Genomic DNA, 16,695 nt, shown 5'->3' with positions numbered 1-16,695 from the left:
CAAGTTAAAATAATATTGGTTTGAAAATAAGATCAAATACTTTTGGGATTATGAAAAAGATTCACTCAATCCCAGACACCAAGCTTCTGGAAGACTTAGAAACAGCTTTAGCATGCCTTTACTGTGCCTTATTTGGATTTCTTTCCAGAGGAGCATTTACCTTGATGGTGAAACCCAGGCCCCATGAGGTGTCCCTACCCCTACTTCTCTGCACGAGCAAGGTTTTCAGCTTTTCAAAGATGTTTTTCTTACCTGACCCAGAAAATAAATTCCTCCACCTACTACAAAAGCAGAAATTGCTGTACCAAAAACAGCAAATAGGGTGATGGAACCGATATTTTGAAAGAAGTTACCCTGTTTGAAAGAGCAGAAATGCGAGAAATGATTAGAAAAGCTGGTCCAGTCAGTGAAGGCATGGACCCCACACCCGGCCATCCTCACAGGCTTGATTCTCTGTAAAGGGCACCATCCCCCATCTCGGCTGGTCAAGTGCAAAGCTCGGAGCCTCCCCTCACCCCCACAGCTAATGCAGAGCCAGGCCCTGTGACTTCCGCCTGCCCCACAGCACTCACAGTCCCTGCTTCTCTCCTTCGCCATCTCCACTGCCCTCACCAAAGCTGCCATCGTCTCTCCCCTAGACCACTGCAATAGCTTCTAGCAAGTCTCAACCACTCCTGGCCCTTGCCCTCTGCTCTCCAAGGGCTTCCAGAATGATCTTTGCAAAAGATAAATCTAGTTTGCTGCCTTCACTCTGACCCCGACTTCCACTAAAAATGCAGCTAAAACCCAACCAAAGCCTGGATGCTTCAACCCCTGTGAAGGCCTCTAACCTCCCCTTTGTTCTCTGGGTTCCCATCACACTGGTAGCTTTCTTTTGGTTCTTCAAATGCATCGTGCTCACTGGGCTTGGACCACTCTTCCTTCCCCTTTGCTTGGTGAACTTTAATCATCCTAAGATCTCAGGACATTTTGATTCTTCCTGAGAGAAGCCTTCTATGATCCCTTAGCCAAGTCAGATCCTATTCTGTGCTCTCAATGCACAATGACTCTATACTGGTTGCACTTGCCATGGCTGAAATCTGACACTTATTTATGTACTATTTGATATCTGTCTTTCCCACTAGGCTGCAGGCTCAACAGGGGCAATGTCCACGTCTGCTTTTGTACAACACAGTCCCTGGCAGGATGCCTGTCAGATGGAAGATGACAAATGAATAGGTACTAAAGGGATTAATTGTGTTTCATGTTTGATCAAAGTCCAAAGTTTATATAATTAAATTTTTTCCATTAATTAAGAAAAAGTACATTACTACAAAGAATGTCAAGATAACAGGTTATACCACCAGAAACTCCTTTTTGCTGTCCATGTCTTTTAAACAATTTAATTCCACTCCATTAGTATCATCATCAAACATAACAGATAAAATATATTCCCATCTACACTTTACAGCACTTAAGAGAAAATATTCGAGTCTAAGCAGCATGGTGACATCTTTTAAATTTCCATAAAATTAAGAAAATTAAGCTATTTATTAGAATCCTTGGACTCTGCTTGGGAACAACACCAGGGAACCTTGATGATCCATGATTGTGGGCCTGGATGTAGAGCATCTTTTCAGTCAGAAATTGTCAAATTATAGACAACAGGAACTGATACTTTAAAGCTCACTTCAAAAGACTGTCATGGCTCAACACTGACAGCCCACTAAGCCTCTCTCCTTCAGGAAGTTTCTTTGCTTCATTTGTTACAATTTTGATTTAGCTGCCCATAATCTGACATTCAATTCCTTTATTTGGCTTATCAATCTTTTGTACACAAAGAACTATGAAATAACCAAGGCAAACACAATGATTTGGTTTTCTCCTAAACAAAAGGCTTTCACCTATGAGTTTTTCTTTGCAAAAAGCTGCTTTCTTTTGTTATTTAAAAATAGATTACAGAAGGCGGGAAGGGTATAGCTCAGTGGTAGAGTGTACACTTAGCATGCACGAGGTTCTGGGTCCAATCTCCAGTACCTCCATTAAAAGTAAATAAATTAATTAAATGAAAAACCCCAATTACCTCCCCCCAACCAAAAAAAAAAAAAGACACAATAAAATAATAAAAATAGATTTCACAAAATCGGGATCTGTTTATAGGGATCTAATTCTGGTATAATTTACATAGTTGGTTAATATTAATCTGTATATTGAAAATTTATCCAAATCAAGTAACTCCTCTATAAAACTTCCTTTGCTACATAAAGCAAATTTCTCTGCTTCTCTCTGGCAGAATTAATGTTCTATTCTTCATATGATACTAATAATTTACAGAACAAAATAGCTGCCTACCTAATGCATATCAACTGGTGATAATCTTACTGAAATTTTTATTCTAAGTCCAAATCTACATCAGCAAATGCAGCAATATTAAAATAAAACATTCAAAGTCAACTTCCTATCTTCTCTGGGGAAGGGTAGGCAGTGGGCAGAAGTCTCTGAGTTCCCATTTCCAGCTCACTCTGGTCACTTTCACATAAATTGTCGTATTTTCTGCTGGAAAGCCAACTTCAAAAAAAAATTTCTTTTAACAAACTACTATTTTCCTCAAATTTTGAATAAGTTTATTTCCTCTCCCTCTAAAAAATTAGAAAATAAAAACTTTACACGCTCTAATATAATAATCAAAGTGTCATGGTTTAAAGTTAAATCATTTTCCTCAGTACTGTTTTGCTGAAGTATTTTCATAATCTGTTTACAATTCTTATAAGATTTGTTCCCAAAATGAAAGCGTGAAAAGACACTGACCTTCAATTCCTTCTTGCTTTTCTTTTTAACAATTATCTGATGTCAGTGATCAGGTTTATAAGGTGTGAGATTTATTTTTTTTACATTAAGCTTTCTTCTCACTTTTTCTTTTGATTGATGCACAATAAAATAACTTTAAAAATCTGGACTGAACATCTTAGAATAACTTTGCTTTAATATCTAGGTAGAAAATTAAAGACTTGATTTGTATGTTTTTTGTTTTTACCAAAACTCTCATGACAAATGCTTTCCATCCATTCTTTCATCTAATGTAAATCTCAAAGCAACCTAGGAGGTAGGGTTTTAGAGATCTTTGTGTTTTTTGTTTCTAATTTCTACTCTGCTCAAAAGGAACCTGTAGGGGGCAGCGCATGACTAGACCTAGGTCCCTCTGGCTTCAAGTCCATGCCCTCTCCTCCCTCCAAGGATAGGCCAAACCTTAGTCCTTCTAACCTTCATAGTTTTTTAAAATCACATTTACAAAATAACTGTTGTATTACTAATATTTTACGTTGAATCACGTTTTCATTTTAAAACTTAAATACAGTTATATTTAAAGAAAACTCATAGACAAGGAAAAGACTCAGGTATACACAAACTGACTTAAAAGTGAGAAGCTCTTGCCCAGGCAGAAAGAGCCCGAGTGCAAGCTGGGGGACAGAGAGCAGAAATGCCAGAGCAAAGCCAGTGATGCCACTCTCCAGGGTTGGGGAGCCAAGAATGGGTGGAGCAACTGTGGGAGTAGGTGAATGGGCCAGAAGGAGCTGGAAGACTAGGGGGGAAGATGGGGTTCCAGTCTGGTGAGGAGAAGCTGAGCCAGGGAGAGGGTGGGAAGAAATGGGAGACTTGGGGTTAAAGGGGTTATCAGCTGGGAGTTGAGGACCAGGGCAGGGCACTGAGAGGGGAGACACTGAAGGATGGATGGGCCAAGGATGGCCTGATATGGTGAGCTGAGAATCAGCAGGCCTGGGGCACCTGTCCCTGTCATCCCAGGACCTGTCCTCTTAACATGTGCTAGTCTGTGTCCAAGAGGAGTCAGTGTAAATCCGTGTACCATTAAAATCACTTTGGCTGTCTCTTCCTAGGCAAAGTACCCCTCTATGGAAAACACTAGTTTAATAAGCCACACTGCCTGAAATCATGAAAGCAGCCCACTGACCACAAGTCAGGTAGAATAGTCCGCACACCCCAGGGTGTTCACACAGACCCACCACTACTAATTAACACCCAAGCTTTTAAGGAACTTGCCTTATAAATGTGGGAAGCCACCCAGACCAAAAGCACTAATGTGTCTGAGTCTTACCTTGTGTAATGAATATCCTGACTCAAATATAATAGGTGGAAGCAAGAGGAGGAAAAACATATTTGGACGAAACATTTCTTCTTCCTGTAAATATAAAATGGGTATTTTCAGAGGCATGGACTTTGTGTAATTAAGAAATAAATCTAGACAACAAACTTATGGTTACCAAAGAAGAAAAGGGAAGGAGAGGGATAAATTAGGAGTTTGGGATTAGCAGATATAAATTACTAAATATAAACTAGATAAACAACAAGGTCCTACTGTATACCACAGGGAACTACATTCAATATCTTGTAATAACCTATAACGGAAAAGAATATATACATGTATAACTGAATCACTATGCTGTACATCAGAAACTAACACAACACTGTAAATCAACTAAACTTCAATTAAAAAAAAAAGACAATTAAAAAAAAGAAAGAAATCCATCAATGAAGAGCCAAAGTAATTGCTCTCTTAGAACCTGGTCCAGTATGTAAATATTTAAATCACTACCTGATAATACAACCAAACAGGAGGAACAGAAACAAACAAACAAAAACCTCAAAACAAAACCTGCATTTAAAAATGTAGGACAAGTGGTTTTAAAAGGTGACCAGCAAAAGAAATAGCGGAATAAACTGCTTCCAAACACACAGCAGTATGATTTTTACTCTTTAGTAAGGAAAGAAAATTAATTTTAACAAAGAAAACATTTCAATTCAAATAAAACACTTTCAAAAACAGTCCACAAATTGGACTCCTCCAGGAAAAAGGAAAACCTGAAACAATCCACTTGGAGAAAGAGTAAACCCTACATATGTTTAAAACAGTTCTGCCTTTTCTCTGCCGGTAATAGACAACCATGCTATTGTCCTAAATCTGACTGTGATGAAACAGTCCTCACTTGGTGTCCATGCAACTTGGGACGTGGCTCTAAAGCAAGCCCCTTGCCATGCTTTCAGATTCAAATATTAAGTACCACTGTGAAAGGTATTTTTAGAATACAGCCAGCTTTGGGGGGATGAATAATAATTTCATCTTCTATATTAACATAGCTCTCTAAATGCTGGTGAAGTGGGGGAAAATACATACTTGTTCCCAAACCCAAAATGACTACATGTAATACACAGTCTACTTAATCCTGCAAAATCAGGCCCTTTTCATATGAAAATTTCCATGCCACAACCTTGACAGTCTGATATCCTGTCAAAATCCCTATTCAAAGGAATGACAATGTACTCTTACAAATGTACGGCTGTTACCATAAAGACTAAAATAACATTCAAAAAGGCTCAAAATAGAAGCAAATGATGACTTCTGAAAATGCCTTATTAAGTCTTAAAATAACTGCCCGTGTAACAAGCTCATGACTCAGACTGGGGCCATGTGAAAAGAAATGGGCCAATCTCCCCGTTTTGTGGAGCAATCTATTTGCAGGATCTGTGCAGCAGGACCACTGCAGAGACTCTTTTGGAGTTCCAGAAACCAAACTTCCCCTGAGTAAAAGGGGAACCCAACGGCAGTGGGCTCACAGTGTCCTCCATCTCCAGTTTATGTCCACCTGGAACCTCAGAATGCAACCTGATTTGGAAAGAGGGTCTTTGCAGATGGAATTAAGGTTAGAATCCAGCTGAGATTGTACTGGATTAGGGTGGGCCCTAAACCCAATGAAAGGGTCCTTATAAGAGACAGAAAAAGACACACATTCAAGAAATATACTAAGCATATGAGGACACAGGTAGAAGGCAGGCCCGGCAGGACAGTTTGGAAACAGAATTACATGAAAAAACCCCACCAAACTCCTTCACTGTTTTTCTTATATCCTGTTGCTTCCTGTAGCCCTGGGTTTTCAAGCAGGTGTCTTGCTTGATGCTTTGGCTTCCCACAAACACCCGTTCTTCCAGAAAAGCCTGCCCCAAATGTCTTAGCCTAGAAGCCTTGCCCTTTCCTCAGGCCAAGCACTGGCTGCCTGGATGGTTCTTCATGTACTTAATTACATTCACCACCCAGCTTTGGTTCACTCCTCTATACTATTAAATATATTATTATTATATAACTTGAAAACTAACATCCGTTGAAAAATAAATTTAGTCATATTGAAGCATATAAAACTAAAAGTGAAGGATAACCTTTCCTCCTACTCAGAGCAGAGATCACCAACTCACAGGCTTCCCAGGGCTGCACAGCACACCCCCCGGGGGAGCCCATGCGCTCAGTGCCTCAGATCTCCGCTGGCTGGAATGTGGGCCTGGTGTTCTTCAAGAGAAGCTGAAAGTTCAAACTTCTATGTGAAATTCTTAGAATTTTATGCAGATTAATAGTATTTTAAAATAAAATAATGATTTTTTGTTTTAAAATCAATTACAACTTTGATCAACTGATTTTTAAATCAAACAAAATGTGTCAGCAGATGGTCTTTATACACCGGGCTATAATCCAGTCTGACATTAGAGAAAGGGTTTACAGTCTGCGCTCCCTACCCTAGAATGAGACACTGTGAGGGTGGTTACATCCACCCAGCTGCAGGAAAGCAGGGGTGTCACACACATGTGCTCCAGTGGGGCCTGCCCGGCCCCTTCCCCCACTGAGGGGAGTCCTGTAAATATTCCGAGCTCAATATATATTCCGAGAATTCATTTAATACATATATCTTGAGTATTATTTGTAACAGTTTCAAACTGTGTTTTAGGGCAGACTACGAGGCTTGTTTTGCAAATTTTATACTCCACAGTTCCACATGTAAATTAAATCTCACACCTAGGAGCCGCATCAAAGTAGGAGGGGCTCAAATGTGATCCATTTTCAACCATGATTCTCTTAATATTTTGAAATGGACCTTACTTCCCTCTGTAAAGTCAGTTTTGTTACACACTTGCTAAGCTCCCTACTCAATGTGGATGCTCAAAGTTTAAGCTGAAACTTGAGTTTCAATTAGTCCTTGTACCACAAGATGATGCTCCGGCTCTAATAACCACTGTGTAAACATAAGGGTGTGAACATCCACGAATTGAGGACAGCATGGTGTGGTGGAGAAAGTATAGAACAAACAGGAGTAGAGGGCCTAGACACAAGACCCAGCTCAACCACTGTCTAGCTCTGTGATGCCGGGTATGTCCCAACCTCTCCAAGGTCACTTTCTTCATCAGGAAAAACAGGGATCGTAACTACCTCCATGGTCGTCATGAGGATAACAGAAGCTACATACAGCATATAAGGCATTCTGTAAGGTCTACAGTGCTGGACAGATAATGTTTTATTATCCTCAGCTGTCATAATGGAATTAGGAGCAATAAACATTGCTACTGTTTAATGCTAATTAGAGCATTTCTTCCCTATACAGCAGGTAAGACTATAAAAATGCAAATACATACAAAACATGGCATTGAATGCTTCTATGTTAACTTGAAACAGTGTGATTCATGCTTTTTCAAAAAATTCAGATTAAAAAAAATTTAAAACACCCTCACTTATAAGGATATAAACCCTCAACCTAACAGAATCTTAAAAAAATTAATGAGACAATATGTACTTCAAATAATATTTAAAAAACCCTACCATAACCACCAGTGATACTAAAATTAAGAACCAATAAAAACTGTAATTATGTTAAAAAATGAACAGTTAGATAAACCTACCTTCCAATTTGCCAGTTTTTTAAACTCTATAATTTTTATAACTGCTCCCATGAGAATACCTAGAATAGAAAATGTAAAGTTTAACAAAACTTTAAGATTTGAGAAAGATTACTCAGGCTTATTATTCTAAAGGTACTGATTCTTATTGCATCTCTGAATGGTTTTTATGGATTTCTGCAAGTTTTATATCTGAAAACATAAGAATGGAAACCTGTGTAGAGTTTTATGAGCCACATGAGTTTCTCACTTGCGTATCAGGCAAACATACTCTAAGGAAGTCTACTATTACCAGGAGGCAGGTGGAGGGAGAAAAAGCTTTACAAAAAAAGACCCAGGGATGCTTTTCCAGGCATGGAAGATTTACTATCTGTCATTTTTGCTACAGCCACTCACTGTCAATGTGAAATGGCAGAAAGCTTCCAAGCTAAGGTTGCCCTGTACTGCTTATTCCTACCACTTTCAAAAAGGAATCCAAGATCACTTTCTCAGACTCAGACAGCAGCTCTATGTATTTAGTCATGATAAAGCCCCAGTGCTGAAAATAACCTAAAGTAAAAATTCCGTGAGATTCCTGGAACAAAACAGATCATCTGAGTTCAGGCATGTTTCCACAAAGCTGACAGGCTCATTACTCTCTCATAAAGAACCTACCAAAAATAATTCTCAAAGAAGCATCATGGGTCCAATTTATGATTGCTCCGTTACTCACTAGATAAATGATTCTTAGCCCTGTGGACTCATCAGAATCACCATGGGAGCTTTTTATAAAATAAAGACACCTGAGCAGAACTCCAGACCCGCTAAATCACAATCTCTGCTAAGGCTGAAGACCACTGTCACAGACGTGGGAAGACAAAGACTTCCCTCTCCCCTGTAGGGGGAAGGAGCTTTTCCCCATCAACAACAGAAAGCCAAATAAACACACCTTACTGGGTGCAGTGAGGAGAAAATTTCAGAACACATAAGTTTATTCGGAAAAGAAGCTGCACCAACACTAACTGCTGTGGGGACAAAGGGGTTTGAGGTGAAGAAAGGAGGTAAGTAATTTTAACTTTATGAACCTCCATTATTTGCACTGTTATATATTAGTAAAACAACAATAAAACTAGTTTGATAAAGAGGAAAAAAGAACAAGACAAAATAGATCTGAGCTACAAAGGGAGTCGATGATCATATTTTCAGAACAGTAATTGTGCATTCACTTGCCACGTGGCATGAAAGCACTGATTCTAACTCCTCGCCAGTTGGTGTTTCCTACTTGCTTCATTTTTCTCATCTTTTTAAATTGTGTACACATGTTAAGGAGTTTTCATACAAATTTTTATGAACCAAATAGTTCATGAATACTTTGTAACATATTATTAATATGACAAAAGTCCCTTTTGTTGAGATCCTGCCCCCACTCCCATCTTGGTTTTCTCTTTTCCTGCCCCAAGGTAACCAACAACCTTGATACATTTGGGGAATATTCTACCAGACCCTTCTCTACCCTCTCACCTATTTATATTAACCATACGGTACTAAGGTGTGTGTGTATGTACACACATGACATATCTCTGTGTATTTGTACAAAGTTTATGGTCCTATAATGTATCTTTCTACTATTTGCTATTTTGCTCAGAGTTAAGATCAGGGGTTACTACATACAGATCTGCCTCATACCTTTTTAACAGCTCTACAGCAAAGCAAAAAGATGCAGCAGATTAAATAGATATTTCTCCAAAGAAGATATACAAATGGCCAATAAGCACAAGAAAAGATGCTCAACATCATTAGTCATTAGGGAAATGCAAATCAAAACCACGAGATACCAGTTCACACCCACCAATATGGCTATAATTTTTTAAAAATGGAAAATAAGTATTGGCAAGGATATAGAGAAACTGGAACCCTCTCATATGTTGCTGGTGGAAATGTGAAATGGCACAAAGGTTGTGGAAAGGTGTGGCAATTCCTCAAAAAGTGAAACAGAGTCACCATACAACCCAGCAATTCCATCCAAGAGAACAGAAAACATGTTCACACAGAAACTTGTACGGACATTCATAACAGCAGTATTAGCCCAAAGGTGGAAACAACCCAAATGTCCATCAATTGATGAATGGATAAAACAAATGTGATATATCCACACAATGGAATATTATCTGGCAATAAAAAGGAATGAAGTACTCATATATGCTGCAGTGTGGTTAAATCTTGAAACATGCTAAGTGAAAGAAGCCAGACACAAAAGACATCTTTTATGATCCATTTATATGAAATATTCAGAACAGGCAAATCTAGAGAGACAGAAATGGTTGCAGAGGTCTGGGGAGGAGAGTTTCGGGGGTGACAGCTAAACAGTATGGGTTTTTTTTTTTTTTTTGTGGTGATGAAATGTTCTAAAATTGATTGTTGTGGTGGTTGTACAACTCTTTGAATACACTAAATCACTGAACTGTACATTTAAAATGGGTAACTTGTATGGTTATGTGAATTATATCTCAATAAAAAGTTACCCCTGCCTCCAAAAGCCAGATTGTATGGGTTCCATTTATCCAAAATGTCCAGAACAGACAAATCTAGAGGCAGAATGTAAGGTTAGTGGTTGCCAGGTGAAAGGGGAAGGGGAAAATGGGAGTGACTACTAATGAGTAGAGGCTTTCTTTACGAGGTGATAAAAATGCTCTAAAATTAGACAGTGGTTGCACAACCCTGTGAATATACTAAAACTCACTGAATTGTACATTTTAAAATTATAAAGTTTACAGTATGTGAATTATATTTAAAATTTTTTTAAATCAGAATTTTTTTTACTGTTCCCCCAAAGAAGGCTGTCTCCAACTGCTGTTAACAGCCACAATGAACATGCTTGTATGTGCCTCTTTGCGTAAAAGTATTTCTCTAGGGCAGATGCAGAGACAACGAATGAATATTTTTTATCTCCGAAAATGTCGCCAAACTGTCCTCCGAACTGGCTGTGGCGATTTACACCACTGCACCAAAGCATCCTTAGCAACCCTGGAAAATCATCGGACTCTAACACTTCTGCCAATATGATGGGCAAGAAACTGTACTTAAGTTTCGATCTGCATTTGCAGTCAGTCTGCAGTCAGTAATCATTCCTGATTACTAGGGAAGTTGAATTTTTTTTCATGATTTCAGATTTCACTTTTAAAGGTACTGTTTTTCTGTGCTACGAAAACCTCAACTTTCTTTTTCCCTTGTAAATATACACCAAACTTTAATACCACCATTAACACTTTTACAACTACATATGAAGCAGTCACATTTGAGAATCAGTGATTATTCTCCTGTCTAAGCTTGTTTCTGTATTATTATTTGTGAAGCACTGGAAAGCTTTGTAAAATACAATGTGATATTATTATTACTATTATTATTATTACTTGAGTAATCCTTTTGAAATGTCCAAGGACTGAACTATGGTATAACATGAAGTTGGCAAACTACTCCTTGACCTTTTGAGATCGAGGTTCAAAGTTTAGGTCAAATTAATCCACTATATAGGAGAAATTAATTTATACCACACAGGCTGGAAATAATACCCTAGGCACAATTTTGTATATTCCTATCAGTGAAAAGAATTTGAGCATGCACCTTCAAGTTACAAACTTTTCATTATTATTATTATTATTATTATTATTATTATTATTATTAAAAAGTGGTACTAATTAATGTGTTTTAAATAAAACAAAAAATAGAGATTGTGAAAGAGATTCAAATTAAATAGAAACATTTAGTTGTAATATTTACTTTTACTCTCTACGAATCTTTGTGCACACACCTCATTATGGACACTACTGGATTAATTCAAAACACTGGGAGCAATTCATAATTATTTGTTGTGCCCCTTCTCCCAGGATTTGTCACTTTAAATTATTCTTAATGCTCGAGAGAATGCTGCAGGTAGGAAGGCTCAGAGGGGTTACACAGCTTTTCTGACAGCTCAAGGCCAGCAAGCGACAGTGAACTGCTGGCTCCCGGGTGCCTTCCACCACCTCTTGATGTTGAGACCCAGGGAGCCTGCACTGCTGCAGTCCTTCTGCACTGCTGTTTCCGACTGCTAACATTCCTCTTTCTCCCAGAGTGTACTGCTGGTCTACCATTATCACTGTAAAATACGAGTCTTTCTGAAAATTAACGTTGCAGGAAAATGCTTAAAAAGTATTCAGTATTAACAATCAGGTTACAAAAACAGTATGTAGAACATGATCCTAGTTTCCGTAAAAGAAAAAATATATGCACACACACATTTATTTGCATTGTGTTAAAAAGAAACACACAAACACATGGACTGTGTGGTGTCAGGCACTGTGCTAATGTATACAATATATCTTATTAAGCTCATTCTCTCAATTACCCTACAAGATAATAAACCATAATAATATAAATAATGATAATATTAATAGCAGCAGCTAACAGCTATTAATTACTTAGCAGGTAGGCATTATACTAAGTGACTTCCATGCATTACTCTGTTTAATATTTCCAGTTCTACAAAGTGAAGGCATTATCACCTGCATTTTACAGATAAGGGCCTAGCCTAATGACCAGCATCACTGAACTGGTAAATAGCATGTCCAAGATTGTTTTTAAAATGAATTACTTTATTTTTACTTAATTATGTAACAGACGCCTATGGTACAAAATTTAAAAGGTACCAGAGAGTATGCAGTGCAAACTTGCCTCCCTCCCCTCGTTTACTTTTCTCCTTCCCAGAGGCTACCAGTGTTATCAGTTTCTTGGTTATAAGGTACATCTATTTCTGCTGAGAGTGTCTCTACATTTAAAATCACATATATTCAGTATTTTGTAATAACCTTTAGTGAAAAAGAATTCGAAAATGAATATATGTATATATATGCATGACAGGGACATTATGCTGTATACCAGAAACTGACACATTATAACTGACTACACTTCAATAAAAATTAAAAAGTAAAATAAATAAAATCATATATATACATATGCATGTACATATATAATAATTTTAAAGACAAATGGTAGTACAGTGTTTACACTATTCTGATATATATTTTTTTAACTTACCACTATCTCTTAGAAACTATTCCATATCAATACATAAAAGAGCTTCCCCACACTTTTTGTTTTGTTTTGTTAACAGCTGCAGTGTATTCCCCTAGGAATGGGCACTCAGGTATTTTCTAGGCTTTTGCTATCACTGCCATTCCCGTCTGAATAAATTCATCATTCCACATGTGTGAGAGGATCCATCGGCAAAACTCCCAAAAGAGGGGTTGCTGGGTCAAGGGTACAGGTATTTTTAATTTTGTAAAGAGCTTATCAGCTGCCTTCTGTGGCAGACACTGTGAGGCTCGCCCAGTCCCCTTGACTGGGCCCATCTGTGTGAGCTGCTGTGCGTATTGGCTGCTAAGTGCTCACAGCTATCCCCTTCTTCAGACAACTGCCCTTAGCTGCCAAGACGCTCATCATGGAAGTTATGCCCGTCCAACACCAGCTCATAGCCAATGACTAACCGATGGGGCTAAAGAAGTCCAGCCCCTTTGCTTTAAGGAGAGATAGACACTGTTGTGAGTTCTTGCCCCAGCGACCTCCTACCGAGACCACGCTAGACTTATCCTGAAATCACACCCACCGTTTGCCTCTTTCTCTTTCTCTAGTCTGGTTTACTCCCTTCCTTATAGATTTATTCCTCAAGGCACCCTTCAATAAATAACATGTCCCGAAACCCCTGTCTCAGACTCTGCTTTTGGGGAGCTAACCAAAGACCACTGGTTCCAGGAGTGGAGTGGTCATAAGGAAGCAAACTCGAAGGATGGGGTTCTGAAGTTGGATCACTGAGCAACTGCCTGGCAAGGAGGACCCCAGCTCTGGAGGTAAAATACTGATAATCCCTCACCTAGGGTAGCAGTATCATTGCTAAGACTTTCACTCGTGGGGGCTGGGTCAGGACACTGGTAGGGGAGGCAGTGGCCCATGCAGCATCTCTGGTGTTAGAGAGGTTATGGGAGAAATAATTATAAGTGGAATTGCGCTTGTTGCTGAGTGCCATTCATGCTCTGAAAAGAGAAAACAGAAGGCCCAATCACCAACTTAAAGCAAAGGGTGCGAGTCAGAGGGCCCTCTGGGTGGCCCTGAAACAGACCCTCACTCCTGGAGCTGAGGCTCAGGCACAGGTCTCACCCGCAGGAGTGGTGGATCTTCAGACAAAGTTCAGTTAACTCAAGACAGATCTCCTGTGCCTTCCCCTATCAGGGTCCTGATAAGGAAGAGGTGGGACTCAGACTCAGGATGAGGTGTCATGTACGTGAGCACCTTTCACCTTCAGGTTCCCAGGTCTGCAGAAGTGGGCCCCCTCCCTGCTGGAATAGAGCTCCCAGGTGACTTCAGATTATATGGAATGAGGGAAGTGCCTTATGTTAACTCCTGCTTTCTGTCATAATATTGCCCCAAGGACACATGGCCATTCCACAGGACAACACACTGGTCCACTGCTGACGTCACACTAATCTGGTATGAAAAGCATGATGTGGCAAGTCTGAGTCTTGGTAAGACACAAGTGCTTCAGAGGATAGAAATTTGCAGGGACCTGCCCACCTGGGAAGCTTGCAGGGGTCAGGCAGTCTGAAGCACGCCAAGACATTCCCTCCAAGTGAAGGACAAGGCCTGCACCGTCCACCCTGATGAAGAAGCACAGCGCTTGGTAGGTCTTCTCCAGGTTTTGGAGGCAATATATGCCACCCTTGAGAAAACCACCTCAACCCATTTATTGGTTTGTGGGAGGCTGATGGTTCTGAGTGAGGTCCAGAAGAAAGGTCCAGCTACAGTTCAAGCTCTACGCTATAATAAGGTAGTTCTGAAAATCCAGTCCTCGATGCTGCTTCCTATACTAAAATAGATACTCCAAAAATAGTATTCTAAAAGAAAGAAGACCTGCTAGGAAGATGTGAATCAGTTCCTCAAAGGTGTCTGTCTGTCTGTTTTCTGGGGAAACGCTGCTTGTATATTTTGCTTTTAAAGTAGCTTACTTTTTCAGTGGAATGTTATTCCTTTCTAATCCACTGAGAACATTTATGGGGTGAAAGAAGAAATTTACACAAATCAGCCCAAATAAAGCAAGTTTCAGAATGCAATTCTTTAACAGCCTTCTTTTAAAATTTAGTCTACCTCATTATACTGGCATTATCTAGAAGATTAAAGTATGAAATACAACTTAGAGATGATAAAGTGCTGAGCCAAGAGAACAGGACCATAACACTAGGAGAGTCAAAGCAAGACTCAAGGCAAAAGCATGCATTATCACACACAGAGCACACATTTAGCTAAAGGCCGCAAAAGAGCAACAAGATGTTCCAATAATAAATTGTCACCTCTGATCGATGTTTCTAGAAACACAGAGGCTAAAAGTCTGTGCTAGCACTCTTGGAATGCAACAGCCTGGAAAATCCTTAGAGTCTAATGTGATCATTTTGTCAATTTGACAACCAATTTTGGCCTCTGCCTCTAAGACAGCTACTCAGTGACAACAACGAACGCTTGTTTCTTCTCTAATAAAAATCAAAGCACCTAAGATCCAGGGAGAGTTACTCATGTGACATCTTAAACTGCATCAGCACTAGACTCTAACAGTCTAGAAAGTAATGAAAGCTGTTACAGAGTTAGGATTCTCCCTTAAATTCTCCTTAAAAACAAACAAACAATTTTTTAGAACTTTAGCACGATTAGAATATAATTACCGTATCTTTTTTCTAGAATTACCTTTAGTCAGTAACTCAGGAACTGAGTGATTTTTTTCATCATCTTCCACTCAAAACCCGCCTTGAAAAAAAAAAAACAGCTCTATTCTTTAGAAACAACAACAACAACAAATTACAATCCTTTAGTCAAAACAAGGAGTTAACACAACTAAAAGCACGAACACAGTTAAGGTTATGACAAAGGAGCACATTTGCGTATCTTATGTACTCGATGATTCAATCAAATCTGGTTACAAGTTAAAACACAGTTTTTCTAACTATCAGCTGTATTCAAGCTAAACCTTGGCACTTGGTAGTCAAACTTTCATTGGTAACCCCATTCTGGACTTTCCTGTCTCTACAATAAAGTGTGCAGACTTCACATACTTGATGTGTGACTAGTCCTGTTTTTGCTATCTACAGTAGAGGACAGTGGGCAGTATTTTATTTTCATTCCTTATAAATTTCAGCACAAAATATATAAATAGTGAATCAGTGCTATGTGGGCAATAAAAATAAATGTGAACTTTACTAATACCTGGAAAGAATAGTAAAAAGGAAAGAACACAAAAAATGATATAAATTCAAACCAAGTCAAGGAATCCTATCAACACGTGTGTGTCTACCCATGGTTTGGAAACAAATGAAGCAAGACAAAAAGCTGGTTGTCAATGAAAAGGATTTTTCTTTTTCTGTGTAGCTGTTTAAGTGTGTAAAAAATTTTATTTTATTTTTTTAAAAAAGGCCCAAACTACAGAATTCCGTTAAGTACACAAAGTATCTGAAAGTTCTGAACAAGAGCCAAGGGAATATCTTTAGAACTTCTTGTTGATACTATGTTTTTATGAAGAATCTAAAGTATTGAAATTCATTTGAAAATAAAATAGAAGGGGGAAATGTGCTTTTAGAGAGTAGACAGTCCTTCTGTATACCAATAATTTCTTAGGAACTCTGAATGCTTAACTAGCACACAAAAGGCCAGTAATATCCCTAAATGACTGCAGGCTAATAAGGAACTTCTGGCTGGAAGAAGCAGGCTAGGAAGGCTTATCCCTGAGAGAATGAAAACCCCATTTTCTCTGGCAGCTCCATTTAGATTCTTTTTTGGCACAAAAGTTGGAAATTCTTGAAACGGTGGCTATCTCAGTATTTTGTTACACTTTGCTCCAGTAGGAGAAAAAAGTTTTCCTTCAATTTACATAGCTTTATGAAATACAGAACTATTTTGATAGCTTTGTCAGCATTTCTAAATTCTAACCAAATGTCC

The 16,695-nt window shown here is 38.8% G+C and overlaps 1 protein-coding gene across 5 annotated transcripts in view; it reads right to left on the bottom strand.

The window, feature by feature from the left end:
- SLC9A8 (solute carrier family 9 member A8) overlaps positions 1 to 16,695 on the bottom strand; it is a 63,804-nt gene that overhangs the window by 36,623 nt on the left and 10,486 nt on the right. For 4 of the 5 annotated variants that reach the window (XM_006206665.4, XM_072944372.1, XM_031687705.2 and 1 more), the window contains 3 exons: positions 7,711 to 7,769; positions 4,091 to 4,174; positions 253 to 354 (listed from right to left, as the gene is read on the bottom strand). In XM_006206665.4, coding sequence (XP_006206727.1) covers positions 253 to 354; positions 4,091 to 4,174; positions 7,711 to 7,769 — 245 coding nt within the window. Of the gene's footprint in view, positions 1 to 252; positions 355 to 4,090; positions 4,175 to 7,710; positions 7,770 to 15,450; positions 15,511 to 16,695 lie in introns of all 5 variants that reach the window. The other variant, XM_072944374.1, reaches the window with a different exon arrangement.

Source organism: Vicugna pacos, chromosome 19 (genome assembly GCF_048564905.1).
Source record: "Vicugna pacos chromosome 19, VicPac4, whole genome shotgun sequence".
Taxonomy (NCBI): Eukaryota; Metazoa; Chordata; class Mammalia; order Artiodactyla; family Camelidae; genus Vicugna; species Vicugna pacos.
This window is presented reverse-complemented; position numbering and strand designations above follow the sequence as displayed.